This window comes from Pteropus medius, unplaced genomic scaffold (assembly GCF_902729225.1).
Source record: "Pteropus medius unplaced genomic scaffold, Ma_sr-lr_union100, whole genome shotgun sequence".
NCBI lineage: Eukaryota > Metazoa > Chordata > Mammalia > Chiroptera > Pteropodidae > Pteropus > Pteropus medius.
In genome coordinates, this window is record NW_024356249.1 from 13,094,410 (window position 1) to 13,116,778 (window position 22,369).

The 22,369-nt window shown below is 35.2% G+C and overlaps 1 protein-coding gene across 8 annotated transcripts in view; it reads left to right on the forward strand.

Moving 5' to 3' along the window:
• The window catches only part of POT1 (protection of telomeres 1), a 101,711-nt gene extending 89,914 nt beyond the window's left edge, over window positions 1-11,797 (forward strand). For 6 of the 8 annotated variants that reach the window (XM_039861017.1, XM_039861016.1, XM_039861019.1 and 3 more), the window contains one exon: window positions 3,409-3,555. In XM_039861017.1, the coding sequence (XP_039716951.1) occupies window positions 3,409-3,540 (132 nt within the window). In that variant the 3' untranslated portion in view covers window positions 3,541-3,555. Of the gene's footprint in view, window positions 1-3,408; window positions 3,556-7,509; window positions 8,616-11,579 lie in introns of those variants that run through there. The other 2 variants (XM_039861023.1, XM_039861022.1) reach the window with 2 other exon arrangements.
• Window positions 11,798-22,369: the final 10,572 nt, after the last annotated feature.

The window sequence follows — 22,369 nt, forward strand, 5'->3', positions numbered from 1 at the left end:
ATTTCAAATGTCACCTCCTTTCCGTCATTTTCTATGATCAAATCTCCATGAAAGCAGACTCAATAGCTCTGTCTCTCATAGCACTTTGTTCATGCAATCTAGTAAGCTGAATTAGGGTGACTTATGATGAGTCTGTATCTCCTACATGGAACCTACATGATGGCCCTTTTCTATGTTTTAATCCCTGGCTGTTACCATAGTGGTAATATAGAATGGATGCTGGTTCCATATTTGTTCAACTGGATGGAGCTGACAGGGAGAGCACTGTGGACATGGAAGTCAGGAATTTTCATAGTGTTAACACTAGAGGGGAGGGACAAACTGAGTCACTAGAATGATGGAGTGTGGGCAGACATGCAGCACATCTGAACCAACAGCAGTCATGGGGAGCGAGTACCGTAGAACATTAGATAATTAAGAGTTCAACTGGGGGTCTTCATTTTATCTCTTTGCAAATGCAATTATAGAGGAACAAATTTTATGATTGGCAATACTGTATTTCAGATTATTAGCTTTCTACAGTTTGTACTTTTTGTAATATAAATACTCTTAGAATAAGATATTTGTAAATTAAACACTAGATTACAGAATGGCTTTTAACTATTGTGATATAAATAATACTCGAAGATTTTCTTATTATCTATTTTTACTTTATGGTAAAATTTTGATGACTTATTTTTTCAGTAATGGTCATATAAGAAGGGAGAAAAGGAATAGATCTACCCTTTATTCTGTTTTCTTTTTTTCATAGAACTTGTCACTTCATGACATCACTTTCTGTATTTATATGTTTCTGTCTTTTTATTTTACTATAATTTCAGCTGAAAACTGGGAATTATCTGTTTTGTTCAGATATCTAAGCACTTAGGCACCTAGGATGTGCTGAACAAATAAATATTTGTTTAATGAATGAAAAAGAGGAAGCTTTATTTAAAAACCAACCACTCAACTGACCAAATGAACAAGTGTTTTGGTTCTGATAAGTTGTAGTTAATGACATTCTTCCCTACCCACCATAGGTAACAGTTATAAAATCTTTTTTCCCCCAGTGTTTTGAGATATAATTGACACATAACATTATATAAATTTAAGGTGTACAACATAATTGTATATATTGTGAAATGATTACCACAGTAAGTTTAGTTAATATTCATCACCTCACAGTTACAAATTATAAAATCTTAAAGAAAATAGTGAAAGCACTGGAGAATGACCAAAAGTGGAATTTAACTCTTGACATAAGGGAACTGCTTTTTTCCTTTTCCACCCTGCTTTGTGTGCTTTAGAGCAACAAGAACTCGAGCAGAGACCTGTAGTGCTTTTTGGTTTGAGTTGTCAAGAGAAAAATGGGCTAAATGGCTCACAGTTTCCTCTCAGTAAGGAGGAATAGGAGGGAGCAAGCACCACAATGTGTACAAACTTTCCACAAATCTTTAGTGACTGTGCAAGTATAGGAGAGATTCCAAGGATGTCAGCGAAAAGCAATATCTTCAAATTTTTAAAGGCTCAGCAGAGATTTTAGCTGCTGCCCACTACACCGAAGACAAACATTTGGAGTGTGAATCATGACAACTTAGAGGGACTTGGCAAATACCTCAGGTATTCCATTGAAACATCCTGTTTTCAGACTACGAACTTTATTATAGGATTTTCCCTATGAGATTTGCACTGAAATATGAACAAAGTTAGGCCTGATTTAACAATATGTAAAAGCAAGCCTGCACAAGTTCAAGGTGAGCAGCCAATAATGTAATTACCTGCTCGGCAAAAAAAATCAGTAGTAGGGACAATGTAGAATCATTCATCTCTCCAATGTATCATCTACAATGCCTAGAATATAACAAACCACTAAATATGTAAAATAAAATGACACTGGATCAAGAGGAAATGAAAGCAGTCAATAGAAACAGTCCAGCCGACCCAGAGGTGGGTAAGATGTGGGGGTTATCAGGCAACACCTTGAAAACCATCCTTATAAATGTGCTCAAAGACCCAAAGAAAAGATAGCCACATTCGGTGAACTTGAGAATTTCAGCATTCTCTGCAAATTATAAAACTGAAAATTATAAAACAACATAATGCAAATTCTAGAGCTGAAAATTATAAAATCAGAAATAAAAATGTCACATGACGGGCTTAATAGTAGATTCGAGATGGCAGAAGAAATAGTTGAAGACAGAGCAATAGAAATTACCCAATTCAAAAAACAAGGAGAAAAAGTTCTAAAGACAAGAAATACATATCCAGAGATATTTGAGATCATATCAAGTTGTCTAATGTGTGTGTGTGTGTGCATATATATATATAAAATAAATATATATATCCTAGCTCATGAGAAAAGAGAAAATGGGAAAGAATACATATTAAAAATATAATGTCTGAAATTTCTCAAACTTGATGAAGAACATAACTTCAGGTTTAAAAATTTTAGAGAATCCTTAGTAGGATTAATACATAGAAAACCGTAAGTGTACACATCATAATCAGACTGCTGATAACCAAAAATATTGAGAAAATATTGAATGCAGCCAGAAATGTGTACGTATAGAGTAGAATATTGATTCAAAGATGATTGATTTTTCTCGAAAAGAGGCCAGAAGACAATGGAACAAAACCTTTAAAGTGCTCAGAGAAAACTCTCAACTCAGAATACTATTTCTAGAAAGATTACCTTTTAGAAAGAAAAGCAAAACAAAGGCTTTTCAAATAAAACTTGATAATTTGCCATCAGCAGACGTTCAATACAAGAAATGCTAAAGGATTTTCTTTAGGTTGAAGGAAAATGACTAGGGAACTCAGATCTTCAGGAAGAATTGAAGAGCCAAAGGAAAGAGGAATATCTGGATACATGTAAAGGAATATCTTTTTTTTCTTTTAACTTCTTTAAAAGACCACTGCTTTTTAATGCAAATATTATAAGGTTGTATTGTAGGATTTGTAATGTATGTAGATTTGAAATATGTGTCAACAATAGCACAGAAAAATGGGAGTAGATAGGATCATGCTGTTATTAAGCTCTACATTTTAGGTCAAGTAGAAAAATATTAACTAAGTAGACTGATAACTTAAAAATGTAGGTGATAGTTATATATAAATTACTTTTTAAAAAATCAACAGAACTATAGATAAAAGCCAAAAAGATTTAAAATGGAATGTAATAGTTAACTAACCCAAAAGAGGGAAAGAAAGATATTTGTGCATTTCATTATATGTAAAATTTTACTTTAGTAAAACATAAGAAACAATACAAACCAAATGAACATAAATAGATCTAGTGGATCAGAATATTGAAAGTAGAACTCAGGAATTTATACTTTGTAATGAACATGTTTAAAAATACCAATGTAGATAAAACTTTCATGTGAATATGAAATACAAGGCCACTCACAGGCTATTCTCTCCATACAGACACATCACTCAATTGTAGGTGCAGCAGGAAACTCAGACTCCTCAGCTGGCAGTAGCTGGGTATGGCCTAATGGTCTGCAAGAACTATGTTATCAAAATGACAGCAGTTTTGAAAGCCTTTGTAAGTTTTAACAACTTGCTCTTTTTTTCTTTTATTCTTACATACTTCTTGCTAACTTTTTCTTGCCTCAATTTTTCTGCCTTTTATAGGTGTTTAATGGAGAGAGAATTATCATAATCTGACATTTCCATTTTTATAGGAAAATGAGGCCTGTAGGAGAATATCGATGTTCTCTATCAGCTCACACATGTATGGCCTGAGGAGGTCTGGCATTGAGGTTTTAAGGAGACAAGTCCATGACATTTACTGCGTATATGTAAAGCCAAAGCTGTGTGGAAGACGGAGAATCTGTCAGAAATCTCTAGGGTCTAATGGGACTGGCAATACATCATTAGGCAAGTCATGAGAGATTTGATATAAACCTGTTTCTTGTGCCGCTGGTTGTCACCTTCCATCACGTTGTGGCAAAAGGTGAAAGGAAATTCTTCAGAAAATATGCTGATTTGAAATCAGAAAAATAATTTATAGTGCTAATGTGCATGTGCTGAGTGTAGAGAGCCCATGTGCAAATCTCAACATGGAGATAATAGATAGGTTCCATATTTCCAGATATATAATCTCAGGTATATAAACTAGAAATTCTCTAGTTTCTTCATTTAATACCTTGATTTAGGGTTATGTCCACTTAATTTCTCTATTCCTGACTCTATGACATGTGATTTTTTTCTACTTACGTTCAATATTTATTGAGTAGCTAATGTGTTTCGCACTCTGCTAGACTGTGGAGCTTCCATGCCCTCTGCGGGTACATCATTTCTCCCCAAATCTCCACACGTTCACCAGCCCTGAAACCTGTTATTTTGTTTTTTTTTATGAAGGCTTCATTACATAGCCAGGCTTGATTAGTCATTGGTCATTGGTAACCCAACTCCATCAGAGGTCAGGAGGGGAGACTAACAGTTCCAACCTGCTAACCACCAGCCCTCAATCTTAGGTGGGGTCCAAACGTCACCTCATTAACCTAAGAAAATATACCTATGTCTGCTCCCCTCACTTAGGAAATTCTGAGGGATTTAGAAGCTCTATGTCAGAAATGGGACAACAACCAAATATGTATTATTATAAATCACAGTATCACAATGGGATAGAGAGAAGAGTGCAGATTCCTAAAATATGTAAGGAGTAGAATTGCAGGACTTGCAATATAAGAGAAGAGCCACTGGAATCTACTGAGTATAAAAGATGTGAATATCAGGAGTTCACATAGTGGCTTCAAGAGAATTGAGCACTGTGCAGTAAAACAGTGCTTAATGGAAGTAACAGAGGGAGACGGCTGGAAGAGTAAGAATTTGTGCACAGAGTGGGACTTGCGAGTTACGATTTCGGAGGTGGAGAAATGTTAACGAATGATAAAGCCCAGGATGTGGCTTTAGGAGTGCAGGACTGAAGTCGAATGACGTGGTGCTGTGTAAAATTTTTCCTTTTTAAAAAAATTTTGAAATGAAATTTGAGGTGAAGATGAAATCCATGAGTCCAACACGAAAGGCTTCAGTAAATGAGAGGGAGTTGCCAGGAAGTCAATAGATGACAGAGGTAAGAAACCCTTGATGCTCACTGGGGAGTCTAGGGACCTTATTTGGTGCTAAAGCCACAGTAAATATGTTGCATCCCCCAGATTTCACATGTCCTGGTTTATCATGCATATAAAAATAGTGCCCTGTCTCAGTTAATTTCCCATTGCTGATCAAAACAAAGAAAATATCTTCGAAGAAATAGAATGCACCCCTTCACTTCCTCCAGTCTGTTGGATCTCTTAGCTGATCAAGTAAATTTACAGCCTAAATTTATTCCTTTCGTCTCCCTCTGCACCCGGAATATTCAGACAGGGAGCTATACCAATGGCCAATAGACCCAGTTTCAAGTACAGACCTTCCTTTAAAAGATGGAGTAAAAAGAAACTAAAAAAGGTCATTATCAACTTAGAAAAATAGATTCCAATTCACGCACACACAAAAATACAAATATTTTCTTCCTAAAAAGAATGCAACAAACAGTAGTAAATTTTAAAAAATGTTTTTTTCATTTCTTTCCATAAATATGTACAGTTGTTACTATTAGAAATAATATACAGAATATTTCAGTTTAGCAATAAATATGTACAGTTGTTACTATTAGAAATAATATACAGAATATTTCAGTTTATTCAAAATCATCTAAAACATCTCTATTAACTCCCTCTCTTCTTATGCTTAAACATATGACAGCATTTGGAATCAAAGAGTGTAGCTTCATATCTTGACCCTTTAAATTCTATCAGCTGAATTTTCTCTGTCACCTTTATCTGTAACAACAAAGGAAAAGATATTTGTTCTTGGAGCAGTTAATATAGAAATTAAATGGATTGAAACATATTTAAAAAAATGCCTTTCCCTTGGAGGATTCTAAATACGTTTAATTTCTCTTTATCTCACCCTCTCCTTTCTGTGTTCCTTCTTTCCATCAGCCCTTTCCAATTATCGGTTCATTTTTCATCTCCACTCTGTAACTACGTTGCTTTAATATACATTTTGCATTTGTCATTCTGCATTTTCTAATACCCATTCCATTTTCTATACTTTGCTGTCTCACGGAAGTCCTATCATTTGTTAAATTGCTCTCTGCTCAGATCTTAAATCCACGTATCTTCTTTCTAGTTATTCTTTTGACTTCTGTTTCTCACACCAAAAGCTAGTATTTCTCCTTCTCAAACTCTTTATTGGTATTGTAGGTACTATCCTAGATCTTCTAACTCCAATTTTAGTTCCACACCAAATTCATTAACCAGTAGCGTACACAGGAAACAGCAAAGAATTATGGGAGAAAGCATAGTCATTAGTCAATTATTTAATCTGAAATGCGCAGTGTAGTGGTTAAGGGCATGGAGTCTGGGGCCAGGCTTTGGTTGAAAACAAAGCTCCACTGCTTCCTGGCAGTGTGAGCTTGGTCAAGTTATTTCATTCTGTTGGCCTCAGTTTGCTTAAATTTCCTTAAATTCTCAAGGTGTAAAGAGGATAATTAATGGAATGCAATTAGTACACTGCCTAGTATGTAATAGTAGCTAACATTTATGGAACACTCTGTAAGTGTTAAATCATATTAACTTGAAGATCTTCCAAATGAGTGATGAAAACTAAAGAAAGCACAAATGAATGACATTACAGAAAATTACTTTAATTACTTAGTGTTTGTCTTTTAATCTCATAATTTTTCATAACAACTCCTGTCTTTTATTCAGAATCTTATATAAAGTTTCTAAGAAAAAGTTGAGCTTATGCGATCAAGATTCAGAAACAGTAGTACATTGTTGAATATTTATGGACAGTAAAAAAGAATTCTATCTCAGAATGGTTATTTAAATTTACTCACTTTAATTCTGAATACATGTCTAAAAACTCTACTGGAATGTATATTATAACAACACATTGTGATGGTCGTGGCAGGTAAGGTTTTGATACAAGAGTGTTTTCTTCTAACATTTTGAATATTTATATTTTATATCACCTGTTATCAACAATGAAAAATTATCTGGCAAATATTAATTAAAACACTCTTGAACTTCCATATATCTACAGGTAAGGCCGATCCTTCTGTGGTTTGTGTCATTTTCATTACAAGGTTAAAGCTTTAAATTTTAATATCTGTCATCTGTACCTCTGTCAAAATTTGTTTTGATTCATTCATAAACATGTAATTTGCATGTTGATTAACTGCCACAATTTCCTCTGTAACAATCTCAGATTGGAAGTGCATATAAATCACAACTGAACAGATTTCTAATTCTAAAACCTCATATGAAATAATTGTTTTTCTGAAAAAAATCTGTAGCCAATGCACGAATTACACATTTTGTTTATATATGCAGTCTATAGTTGATGTTTTAATTATGCATTTGTTTATACATGAAACTTGAATTTCCAAATCAAGGAATATAAATATAGAAAATTTCTAGCCAAACCAAAGCATGAATTTCATATGATCAAATTAAACTGTTTGGCTTGCAGGAGGCCGTAGATGAACCCAGCCTGGCAATCCTGTGAAGTGGCATTACCTTCTGCAAGACAGGTGAGGGAGCTCTTCCCCACAGGATTCTGGCCTAATCCTCCAAGATAAAATGAGGTTGGAGGAGCCAGCCTGGTGAGAGGAAACACCCCACGAGTTCAAGCAGCATCGTAACAATGCCATGTTTATAGACTTTGAGACACATAATTAGACTTACCACAGCTGAGAGGACCTTTCTCAGTTTGGTTCAGGTTTTCAAAGATTTCACGTCGTTTGGGAAGAATACTAAAGTTACAGAGTCCACTCAAAGCTTAAAAAAAAATGGAGGGCTGTCCACCCAGTAAGCTCATGCAAGTGCATCCCCAGACTACAATCTTGAGTGTGCTGGAGCCAAACTGGTCTCGCTGGGCAAGTGACTGCTGACCAGCATTCCCTGGATAATCAGGACTGTGGGTTAGGGCAGCCTTTACTCCTTGGTAATGTTCTAGAGGTGAAGGATGCCACATATCTTTGGAATGTAAATTAGATTTTGACTTTGGATTCTGGACTCCTTCCTTCACATATGAGTCCTGAAATACAAAATAAAAGTTTATGATCTTTGGAAGGTTGAAGCTTTGTACTACTACTGCTTTTTTTATGATTTTTGTTATATATTTTAGAAACTCCACTGTTAGAATCCTCCTGCATTCTTTTTGTTCTGCTTTCATTTGTACTATGTTTGTCACGAACCTCATTTCTTTACTTAAAGCATTATCCATAGTGTGGAAACATCATCTATTTTAGTTAACAATGAAAGTGAGGATTGCATACTCCCAGGTCTTAAGACTAAATGTCTACAGAGTAACTATCTTGATAACATCAAGGTCTATTTTTAAAGGAACTATTTTGTTTAATCCTGTCCTCTGAGTCAGTTTTATGTGTTATGCATTACAGAAGCAGCTTTAAGGTACTCATCATCCCTGTCACTGTCATTAATGTCATTTTAGCAAGTCAATGGACATTTCTTAGTTTCAGCAAAGGGCTGAGAATAAAAACAGGGTAGATATTGAATCATGATAGCATGAATTAAATAGTTTACATTATATTTGTTCTCAGAAAAAAAAAAAAACCTCATCCATAAACAGGTTATCATGCTGAAATGCTATATTTCAGTAGGTTTCTAACATTCAGAAAATAGCACAGGAGGGTATGTATGATTTCAAGGAAAATAAAAATGGAACCCAAAAGGCATTTCATCGGAAAATTGAGAAATATAGTAATATACCTAAATTGAGAAATATAGTAATATACCTAAATCCAAAGTCAAAATCCAGCTATTCTTCAACTAAAATCTTCAGCTAGAGAGACAATATGGACCGTAGAGGAAAAAGCAGGAAATGTGGACACCTGGGTTGTGGGTCTACCACTAATTAGCTGTTGCAACACAATGTTTATTTCTTACTCTGAGTCTCTGGCTACAGAGTTGTCAAATGTGCAGGATGGGGCATAGCAGATGAAAAGTCATTTGAAAAGTTAAAACTATTCACACTTATATGATATATATTAGAAAAAATAAAAGTGTATATTTTATAAAGAAAGTATTACCTATACTATCCTATATGATGTCTATCTATATCGATATCGCTACTCCATGTCACAGTTACGCATTTGTGGAACTGATTTATTTTTCTCCTCAAAGTGCTCACCTGGTATACGTGCCGTCAGCCTCCCTGCCTTTTCTAATAGTTCCGTCAGCAAAAGCCACAGGCATCTTGCTCAGGACCTCAATGCTATTGCTTGTTCGTTTGGATGCATGACAGTCATGCTCAGAGCCCTACTGTCTTCATTTCTAAAGTGGGTGTGATAATTTCTACATTGTCACAATAAGTTGGTAATGTGGCAGGAACATGTAAAGTTTTAGTGGCAAATGGTTAAGAAATTTACAGAGGTAGGAAAAACAACCAACCATTCCATAAATAGGGGTTGTTAACACAGTGAGGTTTCAGAGACAGGTATGGCTTCTCGTATTCCCCCAGCATTCCAGTGGAATTATGCAGCTTCGGCTGGTGCTGCCTGAATGAATGACAGTTCCACCACGTGGGAGAATCTTCCTTTGCCATTTTCAAGGTTTGTTTTTTTTTTTAATACCCTACTATTGGTATCAGGCAGGCTGTTCCAGAGACTGGCTACGTACTTCCCTCCTCACTAGGTGCAAATAACTAGTGCAAAACAAAATTAGCACCTTCCTGAGTGTTTACTTGGAGATGGGATGGAGTGAATGAGGTTCTGTTATCCACAGTCAGGCTTCGGCAGGCCTGAGCTCCAAGCAGTGGGAGGACCCCTCCGGCAAATAACTAGCTCACAAAGATTCAACATGGAAAAGTTTAAAGCACCTGGCCCTCAATCAATTAAAAACCAGAATTCTGTGACGTGTGTAATATTGCCCATAATTCTTTAGGTATATTACTATATTTCTAAATTCATTTGAAAAGATAATATTCTATGAGCTGGCTTTTCCATATTGCTGAAGTCACCCATAACAGCAAGTTATTATTATTATTAGAATGTGTTAATTTGTATATTATCATTCTGTGTACTATGCTTAGAGTATATTCAAATTTCTCACATTCCCAACCTCTTATACATTTACCATTTTAAATTCTTTTTTAAAAAACCACTATTCACATCCTATTATGACAATGTGTTCCTTTTAAGAGAATTTAGAATATAGTATTCACCTTTGAATGAAAAAAGCAGAGGAGTTAGGACACCTGGGTTGTGGGTCTACCACTAATTAGCTGTTGCAACGCAATGTATACTGATATATAATATTCATTATTTTGCTTAGAAATAATAATGTATATGCTTAAAGGTGATTATTCAGTTATTTAATTGGTTTTAGTCAGAACAAGCTTTCTCTTGATTCTCTTCATGTTAAAAGCAAATTATATTATTTTGGAATATAAATCATACATTTAAAAAGCTGTTCAGTTGTATTATTTTACAAATGAAAACATCCAAAACATGAGATTGTGTTTTTATGTATACTGGTTTATATTTTCTTTATATATGATGCTATAATTGTGCTTTCTACAGTCTAGATATAAACCACTTTATATTCAACTCCAATTACTCTTACCATATGAAGAAACTGTTAACAAGGACAGTTGTCTGTTTGTAAAATTAAGAAGTGATCAAATCTAGAGTATGAAAGCAAACCAGATCATGCCATACAACTGTGGTGGCCCAACACCCTCACCACCAGTAGCAGCACACACCATGCGTGAACACACACATGCAGGAACACACACACACACACACACATACACACAAGCTTGAAATATTCCATCAGCTTTATGTAGCTCTCAAGACAGAGGCAAACCATGCCCATGAGGTCCTTCTCGATCTGGCATGCCACGGCACCTCGGCACTCGGCTTTAGCCAAGGACGCCCTTTCGGTCTCAACTGGTCATGCCCTCTCCTGCCACCACGCCTTAGAAGGTAGATGTTCCCTCCCTTACTGAGCAGTTAACTTCCAAGAACCCTTCAGAACTTCTTTATAGGAGTTGTCTTTCACCTTCTGGATTAGATAAAATACTCCAACCATAGATTCTAAGAATCACACAGCTCACCATCCAGTTTGTATCCACTGTATTTCATATTTGCTTGCGTGAACACTTGATTGCACTGCCTGCCTCCCCATCCCCATTAAACTGTGGGCTTGGTGCAGAAGAGTCCTTATCGGTTTCTGCTCACCATTACATTGCTCCAGTGCCCAGCACTGCGCCTTGGAGTAGTAGAAGCTTGATAAATATTTATAGAAAGAGAAAAACGAGTATGAGCTGTGTGTGAGAGCATGTAATGTTGGCCAGGTTTCAAGCCCATATACATGTGCAATTAAATATCGGAAGACATAATAGATGCTTTAATTTATCTGCTTGAAATATTGAAATCGAAAGATTTCAATGATTGAAGTGCTATTTGTTTCAGCCCTTGCTTTTGATTCCTTAGGGCACCTACTAATTTTCCAAAAGCTTTTGATGAAAATGTTTGCATTTTATTTAATTTTTATTTGTTTTCTTGTTGTCCTCAGGGAGCAGAATGCCTGTCTGACTCACCCTGACAGATCAGCTATGGCAGGTCTGCTGCTATGGAAAATTCTCCATCCCAAAGGCTGTGGTTCGCCTGCAGGAAGGCTCATGAGCAAATGCTGTCATTAGCAACCATGCAGCGAGAAAATATGTCAGGCATTGTTTCAGTGTACAGGTTTTCTTAGAAAACGAAGAATTTTCAGGATATTGAATACAGATCAAAATAACAACCTTCAATCTAAATCCTATAAGTTTCCTTTATCATGTTTATTTTCTTATTTTTCTTTCCCACTTTTAAAAAATGAATGCACTTACCTTCGTAATTTTCAGAGAAAGATGCTTTCATCAGAGAATTTTTTAGCTATACTAGTGGATTTCACTTCGCTTTTTACATAGTCTATTTCATACTTCTTGGTTTAAAATCATCAAAAGAAACCCTCCCTTAAGCTAGGACAATAGCCTTATCAACCTTCCATATATAAAATCTCTTTTTCCCTTTTTACATATAAGCTGTCTTGTGCATAACAGATAGTGAATATTTATTGAATTAATAAGCACTTAAAATAGTTATATATCTGTATATATCTTCCTTCACAAACCATTCTGGAAGATAGTAACACTTCATTGAATTTGGTCAAGACAAAATGTTCTTTTTTTACATTCAAAACTATAGACTAGAATAATAATTCTTTGTTTTATAGGGGACAACAAAGTTTGGTGAATGGACTGATTTGACCAAGAAATGAATGCCCTTAAAAATAGAATAATAGAGTTAAAAGCAGATTGTTATTAATGGGTTCAGATTGTTTTCTTTTAGATGGTTATAGTTCAGGGTGTATCTATGCTCTGTCAATAAAGGATTTGAAAAGGAAGGAAGAGTCTGAAGTTCAAGTGTAAAATAGACTTGGTAAGAAAGGATCCACAGAATGATTATTTAACCTATTGGCATCTAAATACATAGTCGTAATAGGAATTCTCTTATCTAACTTAAATAGAATCTGTAGTTAGTTACATCATTGAAAAGCAGCTAACGTGAGGACTCATTAAAAAGCGATTAATGCACACCTTAAGTGTTTCATTTTAATATAAAACACATAAATTTATTGTTTATTCACTAATCTTTTGAGTGGTATCTTCTGATGGAAAGACCAAATCTTCTTTCTCATAAACCACACCCGTACCATATCATTTACAGTTCCAGTTTGAGGTTCATTAAAGCAGAAAAAGAACTTATCCCTATAAAACAGTCTGAAAGTATAAGCTTTTAAAGTTTTTATCATATTTCACAGTTGTCTCACTGCCGCGTAATTTAATAGCAATTTAATCATTTCTTTATAAAATATTTCAAGATACAACTCTATATTTTTATAATCACCTCATTCATTTTTATATAATGTTAATTTAGATAATTAGAGTGACAAGTACAACTGGCTTTCACAGGTAAAGGAAAAACCAACTGATTTTGACTTTGGTGAGCAACAGTTCAAGGAGCAGGGAGGGAACAGAGGTGACCAGGTTTACTAGAGAATCGTCTATCAGTGATGGGGCGGGCTACGGGCAGTCCACGTCTCGCAGGTGGGATGAAGAGCGTTAGCGAATCCAACAATTTGGTTAATTCTTACTGAATAATTTTCTTATATTTTTCCTCATTTTAAGGATGACATGTTTATTATAGAAATTAGAAATATATATATCACATATAAAAATGCACCACTTGGAAAATCACTATAATCAATTATTTCTTTAATCATTCGCGATTCATAAAGTTATTTTATGCATAGACGACATACAACACAATAGTTTTAAACACGGTCCATGTTTATAGCTAATAGTACATGTATCATTTAAAGATTTAACAACATGTACTTATAATGAGCCATTATTCCTGTTACAACTTGTAAATACTAGAGGTGATGTTGGACTTATCTTAGGGTTTCTAGATTTCCTTCTCTTCCATAAAACTCTTGCATCAAAAAGAGATTTTTATAAACAATACAAAGGATGTGAATCACTAATATGGAAATTATATGAATATAAAATATTTATAATTTGAGGGAATATTATTTTCTTTAAACAGTGCCTTAAACCACTTACAAATGAAGATACATGAGTATAGAAAGACTAGAGATACTTCCAAGATTACTTTTCCAGGTAGTTAATGAAAAAGTCAGAATTATTAGAACCCAGATCTCTTCTCAATATATAGGTACCTAATAAAAGTCTAGTTCTTATGATCTAGGCAAACAGTATGCTGTAATGGTCTGAGGGTACATTTTCTTCCTAAAAATTATTTTCCTCGATTAAAATGGCAGATTTCTAACACTTTTAAATATATTTCCCATTAATAGTTTAAAATTGTAGCATTTTTATAAGCGATTACAGACCAGCAAGAAAATATCCTCAGAAAACAAAAACAAAAACCCTCAGAAATATTGTTTCAAAATGGTACCTGAAGTTAAAAGAATTTCAGAACCTGTTAGAAATAAAAATGGCCTGTGTGATTGCCCCCAAATTCCTATCTATAAGTTTGAAGCCCAGTTTTAGATTACAAACTACTCAAAATTAAGAGCTACATTGGCTCAGTTCACTTCATCAGGCCCCCAGTGCAGTGCCACTTAAAGACAGTGTAAAATAGGTACTTGTTTGATTGACTGCTTCCAATCATTTTTCTTTCTTTAATATGGTCTCCACATCATTCATAAATATTATGCTTGTTTCATTTCTCTTCACCTTGAGCTTGGAGAGGAGAAATGCTTTTTCCACCTACCTCCCATATTCTGTGCTAGAATCAGGTAACCTGTTCTCCTGAGCTAATGACATAGGTTATAGATCTCCCTCATTTTTTGTGTCCTTAAGGGAATCCAGAGAAAAAGAGGGCAAATATGAGCCAGCTTTCTATAACAGCTCCACACAAGTGCTGTGCTTCAAGCTGATAGCTGATAATTCAGTGGGTAGAGGTGTGAAAGATAGGACTTTCCCTTCTTTATTCTCCCCTTTCATAGGCCTACGGAGGAAATCTTTCTAGGTATAAAAACCTCCATGGGTTGTGGACACAACATATTCTTATTTATTGCTTAAAAGTAAGAAAACGGCCTTATGCAGATTAAAAAAATGCAAGATCTAGAAAAGCTAACAATTTTGTACAATATTCTACTAGTAACGTTCTACCTATAGTTATTCTCCTAGTTTTAAAATGTGCATTAAGTCTTTGCAGTGATGTTACTTAAGAGTTTTTTTTCTTAAAGGTTTGGCAATGTGTATAGATCGAAGTGTAATAAAGTGTTTGAAGATAGATAATAATGAGTATTAGCAGTGACTAATTTGATTGCAAGTGGTTGAACCACAGTTCAACCTGAGTGAAAAACTGCTGGCGTATCTCATGGACTCCGAGGACAGCTGGATTTCGGGAACAGAACCGCAGTCTGGAATTCTGGTGGGCTTCTCTTTCTGTCTCCTTCATTTGTCCTGTTAGCTACAGATTGTTTTCTCAGTGCTTTTATCCTCACTGGAAATGTGGCTGCCGACAGCTCCCATGTTCTATCTAAAGTGGAGCTGCACGCCACACCCTCTTGCTGTTTCTTTTCCAGCTAGAAAATTCCACCCATGGGACTAGTTGGCCAAACTTTGGTCTGTTTGACAGAGCCAGTATGAGAACAATAAACCGTGTGGGCATACTTCCCGGAAAAGTGTGTGTGGCTAGAGGTAAGACAAACCAGCGGTCTCTGTAAAAACTTCAATCTCTTCATTAATATCAGACAACTCAAACGAATCCATTAAATAACAGTTACTTATTGGTTTAAGTACCGGCTGCATGTCAAGGTGCACTCAGACTTTACATTTATTACAACAAACTTGTTTGTCAATAAAGTAAAGACCCATGACTTTTCCAGTTCAGAATCCCTTTTCATACCAGGAAATGTCCCCAGAATTCTGTGAATTCATGTCTCTGCATAACATAACTTTGAGACATCTGCAGAAACTGTCTGCTATTTCACTTTGTGTGTGACCTCTGACCACATCCGTGACCTAGGTCTGGTCATCTGACCAGGCCGGATCCTTTCCTAGTATATCAGAACTAAAAAAGGGAAGTCTGTATCTTTCTCTCTCTAATGACTGAATTTTTAATGTATGAATGTGGAACGTGTTGGCAGTTGTATTTTGTCATGTATTTGAGGTGCAAAAGGAGCTAGGATGCTGGAAGAAGTTAAAAAGGCTACTAACAGAAGCAGAGACAAAGGTTGGATCATGGTTCAGATTAGTCTCCTGTGCCTCCTCCATTCATTCCCCTCTTTCCACGAAGGTACTCTGTAAGGCCTCCTAGTAGGGAGGATGCTCTCAGAAAATCACTGGATTTTAAGTATGTTCATAATGTGTCCCTTTATTTCCACTCTGACCTGTCTCTCCCCACTTCCAATTTCAATTATTCCCCGCCACACTGTACTGCTGACAATCCTGCAAGTCTATCACATTGAATTTTAGCCCTGTCCTAGTTTCTTCTAGATGTCCAATTTCCCCCTCTTCCCCATCCTCCACCCCAATTCACTGACTTCTTCGAAGGCATCTGCTTTAACCCTCCTTACACAGTCTGCATGAGATGGCTCTTCATGTTTCCATAAGCAACCCCACCTTCCCTATTCTAGAGCTAACTTTGTCAAGGTAGAATCTAATTCAATGCCTACTTATTCAATTGAATTCTTTATTACAGTGTAGGCTCCTTGAGGAGATGAACCATAGCTGTTTTGTTCACCACTGTACGCCTTGCACACACACCACACTTCCTGGCACAGAGGACTAAGCAGTAAGTATTGTCAAATAAAGAAAAGATTAATCTATATTTAAATATTAATAGACTCAGAGTAAGTAGATTTCTAAGTCAAATACCGCCTAATTATTGTTTTAATTAAGTACTCTTCAAAAAATAAACATTAAGCTTTTTTTTTTTTTTTAAAGAAAACCTTCCTGCATTATTCCTACCAGCACCGAATGGAAGAGGAACTTCCGTTTCCTCTTCTACCAGTCTTTGCTGGAGTCAATCCCTCTGCTTGAAACATGGATTCTTTCTCTTCCCGTTTCAAGAACTAACTCCCACCTTCATGCCCTTTCACCGTCCACCTCTTTCAGGAAGACTTTCTGACCCGCTGCCTGATCGCCTTTCCCCTTCCCTCTCAAAGAACTTGGTTTTTAGTTCAAGGTCTGTTTCTACTGCACTGCATAATTTGGAGCACACGACCTCACCCACTCGCTTTGGTCTCGGCTTCCTTATTTCTAAAATAATAGGGTCCTACTGGACTACTGATCTATAATTTCTTTTTAGCAGCCAAATTCTCTTATTTTATAAATAAAATTCTTTTATGAAGCCCAGTATATACATTAACGTTAGTCTCGTCATAGAGCAAACGTATGTTCTTTCCTCCAATGAGCTAAAAAGCATCTCGGAATCGTGGTAGCTACCCCACCTATACTGCCTAAAAGAGGCCACACTCGTGGACACCTTGCAATCATCAGGGGCACCTCCCTGAGAAGGCAGAGCACTGCAAGGGGTCTCAGTCTTTGTCACATGAGAGTCTAAATGAAAGCCTCCCCTATTCTGAAAGGAGGATGCTCAGGGAAGGATGCTGAGTTCATGAAGGGTGAACATGAAGCCACTCTGAGGACCAGCTGGGGCCTTGGGAGTGGCTGCATATGAGAACCTGAAAATGCAGACATTAAAAGAGCTACTACTCTCAAGTCCACATTTAATTACCTTGGGTCAAATCTTAACATTTTATTAATTTGACCATTCAAAATTTCTATAAGATGTGTGGTAGTGATAATACCCAATCACACCCTCCCCATGTACTAAGTTAAAAATAAATATAAAGCAGGTCTTCCTAAGAAAGTGGACACCAACAAATCAGAAAGATGAAACTGGAAAAGTGTATTGTTTCCTTTTGTTGACCAATCTTTAGGGTAGAGTTTTATGCTCTTACTAAGTAAATCTTGTTTGGTATCATTTATATTTCAACTACTAATCAAGAATATAATTGTTAAAAGTGCCAAAACTCAAGGCTTAAATATATCCATTTAATCGATCGCTTTGCTGGAGCTAAAATTTAATAGGTTTCTGAGAGAGCCAAATCAATGATGTGTTCTCTTTTAAAAATCCTTGTATCTCAGCTTTTCACATTTCACATAGAAGTGTATAATTTTCCTTACTGGCTTTGCTTACAAAAATTACGTTCTAGTCAGTTTGCTAAAAATTCAAATTAACTGTTATTTTAAAATTTTAAACAAAGACTAATGCTTCTCTAGTTTGGCTTGACTTACTTTTATACTTAAGTCAACTTTACAAAGAAAGCTCATTTAAAGTACGATGCTTGCTTTGAGATGGAGCAACAGTAGACTAGGATGATTTGTTTAGGAATCTTAGAAGGAATCTTACTGATACAATTTACAGCTTGGATCCGAATAATAGAAGGAAGTAAAATATGTATCTTTATAATTTCACATTTTCTTTGGATACTTTGAAACGTTTTGCTTACTATTATCATTTACAGGATTTAAAACTAAGGTAATGTAATTGCTTGGGAAAATATATTATTTGAGAAGTTATAAGGGCCTAAAGCTTGGGGTGCACGGGTCTCCAGCTATATCTTCACTGGCTCAGTGCCAACCTAGTATCTTTGCTTCTCAGTGGATTTTCATCAGAAGGGAAGGCTGCATTTCATAAAGCATTTACCTCCATAAAGAGTTGCTGAAGGTTAGAATGTACGGTTATACATGTGTTAATTCATCTTTAGTTTTACCCCTTTTTGCACTCAAGTTTCTTTCCAATTAAAAACAAACAAAAAAGACTTGGTTATGTAATATAATACAGTGTAGTGGTCCAAATATTTTGTATGTAGCCCAAGAGACACATTTTTTTTTGTCATAAAGGACTGTTTTATTGTTTCATATTAAATTTTAAATACTTTAATATTGATATTTGATTAAAAATATAAATATATATCACATTAAATATATATAGTCACATTGGTGTTTTATCCCAAATAGTACTATTTTCTCCATTAATCTAATTAGGCTCTTAAACAAGGCAAAGGGAAGGAATGGAGTAGGTAGTCAATGGAAGCATCTAACCTAACAATTAGTAATTTAGGCTCAGAAAGGTTGCAGCCACAAACTTTTTGTTAAGACATTTTTAGTCTCAGAAAATAATCTATTGGTTGCATGTTAGAATTTCTTTTAGAGAAATGGTCTTTTTGAATTCTCTGGAGCCAAAAGGAAAGAAAAATTATTTGAGAAATGAATTGGGTGCTGAGTGAAACTTCTGTTCAAAGATATATCTTAAAACTTGAAATAGTTATTTCTCTTATTCTATAATGTATCTTATTTCAGCACATGAAACACTAAATGAAGTTAATAGATTGTATAAAAATACCAAGACAGGTAATAATTTACATGTTTTCTTCTGTATATAATAATCAATATTATGTATTATAAACTTTGTGGAATGCTGACATAGAAAAGTCCACGTTCAATCAGTTCTTGTACAGATAGATGTCCTCTAATATAAACCAGACAATGATTAGCCAACATATTTCCTGATCTATATTTCTAAAGTAGAAACTACGAAAATAGATGAGCTAGGATAATACTTATTTAAAAAAGTATATTTATAGATGAGATAAGCTTTGAGAAAAGATTTGAAAGACATTTGTTTTTCTTTTTGTAGTGAATGCTTTCTAAATTTTCTTATAAAGTTAACCCATTACTTATTTGTGAAGCATGATCTACTTCAAGACTTGTGTGTTCTTGATGGCATTTAAATTTTGCTAACAGCAAGAAACAGTTGAACTACTAAAAGCACCAACAACCAATATTGTACATTTGTGAAGTCTGCAAATCTGCCTAATCATCGTAACAACTTAGGTGGCAGAGCTGAGAGCAGGTATGAGTATCCTTGTTTTACAGATAAAAAAAAATCGTGTTTCCCCCAAAATAGATGGTTGACATTGTCCTAAGAGCTCTTTGTGACTTTATTCATGGTCACAATAAGTATTTAAGGAGCCATCCAAGTACAAAGGCATCCGTGTTCAGGTTAGGGAGGGGACTCCTTAGAAATAAGGAGGTATCTTCTCAGACAAGCAGAGGCAGCCCCTCCTCCAGGAGTTTCCTAAACCACTCTCCAAGCTGGAGACTTCAGTTCTGCAACGTAACCACTTTGAGAAAGATGCCCAACTCAGGCCAAACATGTGTCAATTACGATGGAATTTCTGGAAAGAGTACAAGGAATTTTTCCCTGTTGAGCTTGGAGTCCTTTATGGGCGGAGGTGGAAATTAATGACATGTTAATCCGATCTAGAGTAAGAAGAATATAAAAGTAGCTTACGTGCATAACCCAAACTTCAAACTAAGGAGATGAGAGGGAAGGCAATATCTCTGGTTTTATTTTGGCAACTTTTTTGTTGTTCTATAATTAACCCAGGTTACCCCCTCCTTAATTTTTGTTTTAAGAAATGAAATACAACAGTTACAGAAATGAAATACTACAGTCACAGCTTTCTCACATTCCATTTCCATTCCTTTATCTCCCAAGTAGGAGGACTAATATCTGGAGCTGATGTGTTTTCCCCATCCATATATTTTATTCTTTTATGATACATACGCTTTAGTATACTGTTTTGTGTGCTTTCTAAGAGTTACACAAATGGCCGGATAGTATACTTAAGACATTGAATCTTGCTTTCCGCCCTCCTTCCTTTTTCTGAGATTCAGCCTTATTAATACAAGTAAATCTGGCTTGTCCTTTTTATAAATCTCTCCAGTTTTATTGGTAATTTGAATTTCCTCTTTTGCGAAATTTCTGATCCCATCCTTTGTCTACTTTCTTTTCAGTTGGCCATTTTTTTCTTTATCAATATGTAGGTGTTTTGTTGTTGTTGTTTTTGTTCATTTGTTTGTTTGTTTTTTACTAGATATTGGATACCAATCATTTTCCCTGAGATGTAGGACAAAAAATAAATTCTAAAGACCTCTCTGGAATATGGTTTATTTAAGAGAAAATGATAAAATGGTTGTAAAGAATCTTAAGATCACAGCATACTTGGCTGTTTCCATGATACCTCTCTTTTCAGACCCAGAGCAAAACTTCAACAAGTGTATCCCAAACAGGGATACTGCTGGGAAGACCACTCTGGTAAGCCTCCTCAGGAATTTTATCAATGTGCAGGCAAATTAATAGAAATGATATTATTTCATTACAATCACTTATTTAACAGCTTTGAGCAAGTGTTCTGGGTGCTTATTTTTATCAGCTATGTCTAGTGGTCAGTTGTGAACCTGCACCATAACATTGTTTTGTGTCTTTAAAAGACCAATTTGAGCTATGCTTTTCTCTTACTAGCAGGCAGCACTAGATCTCACTACTCCTCCTATACCACATTCAGCTTCCACCTTGCAGCTTGATTTTAAGTTTGCTGATGTTGTCCTTATTGATTCAGAAATGTAACACTTGAAGATAGACATATCGTCATTGGTTTTTATACTTTTGCTTCTTGAGTCTTACTTATGAAATCTTTCTCATTCTGATGTCAAAATGACATTTCTCTAAAATCTGACATATTTTATATATAATATGAAAAAAAGGAAATGTACTTTTACTTTTCTCTATATGAACTGGGAATTTTTTCAGTGCCATTCATTGAATTACAACCATACCCACCGTTTGTAACGGCAGTTCTCTTGTTACATCAAATTCCCACATAAGTTTACATACCTTTTCCTATTTTCTGTTCTAGTTGATTGGTCTATCTGGCCATTCATACACCAACACCATGCCATTTTTACTACTGTAGCTCTATAAGTCTTGAAATCTGTTAAGGTGCAACTGGTAGCTAGAAGAGCTTAATTCTCTTTAGAGTTTATGTGTAGGTTACCCTGATCTACAAATAACACTAATTTTATTTCTTTACTAGAATTTCTTTTTCTTGTCTTATTGGTAAGTACTTTCAGTACAGTGATGATTATAGAAGAGGTGATCCCTGTTTTGTGTTCTGATATATTTAATATTTTGACATTATTTGCTGTATTTTATTAGTTAATATTACATTAAGGAAACTTATCTATTTCTAGTTTGCTAACAGTTTTAATAATGAATGATGATTGCATTGAGCCAAATGTTTCCTGCATCTGTTAAGATATATATATCTTTGTCCTTCAGTGTCTCAATTTCATAAATTATTTAAAAATGTTCTAAATGTTAAGCTATCCTGGCATTCCTGGAATAAGCCCTATTACATGCTATATTGAAAAATAAAAACAACAGGTGGTGTCGAATTTAATTTGTCAGGATTTTCTTTGGGATGATTGGATATAAGTGTGTAAGTACTCGAAAATCACCCTATTATAAAGACTTTCAGTGACCATCTTTGCAAAGGGACAGCCTTTCCCCATCTATTACTCTGTTCCCTCACTCTCCATTCTTTTCTCCATACCACTTATCATCATGTGACATATATTTATTTGTTTAATTGTTCATTGCCTATCTCCCCAAAGAGAATGCAAATTCTGTGAGAGCAGACATGTATTTTGTTCACTACTCTGCCCTAAATAACTTTGGCAAACAATTTCTTAAGAAATTAATGCATTTAATGTAAAAAGTTAGTGTATATAAATGAATTAATGTATAAGTGAATAAGTACTATTAACCTACATATTTTTTTCTTTTCTGTCATTGTCTGATTTTGTTATTAAGTTTATCCTGGCTTCATGAAATGAATTGGGTAACTATCAAATATTTTGTATAAATATATAT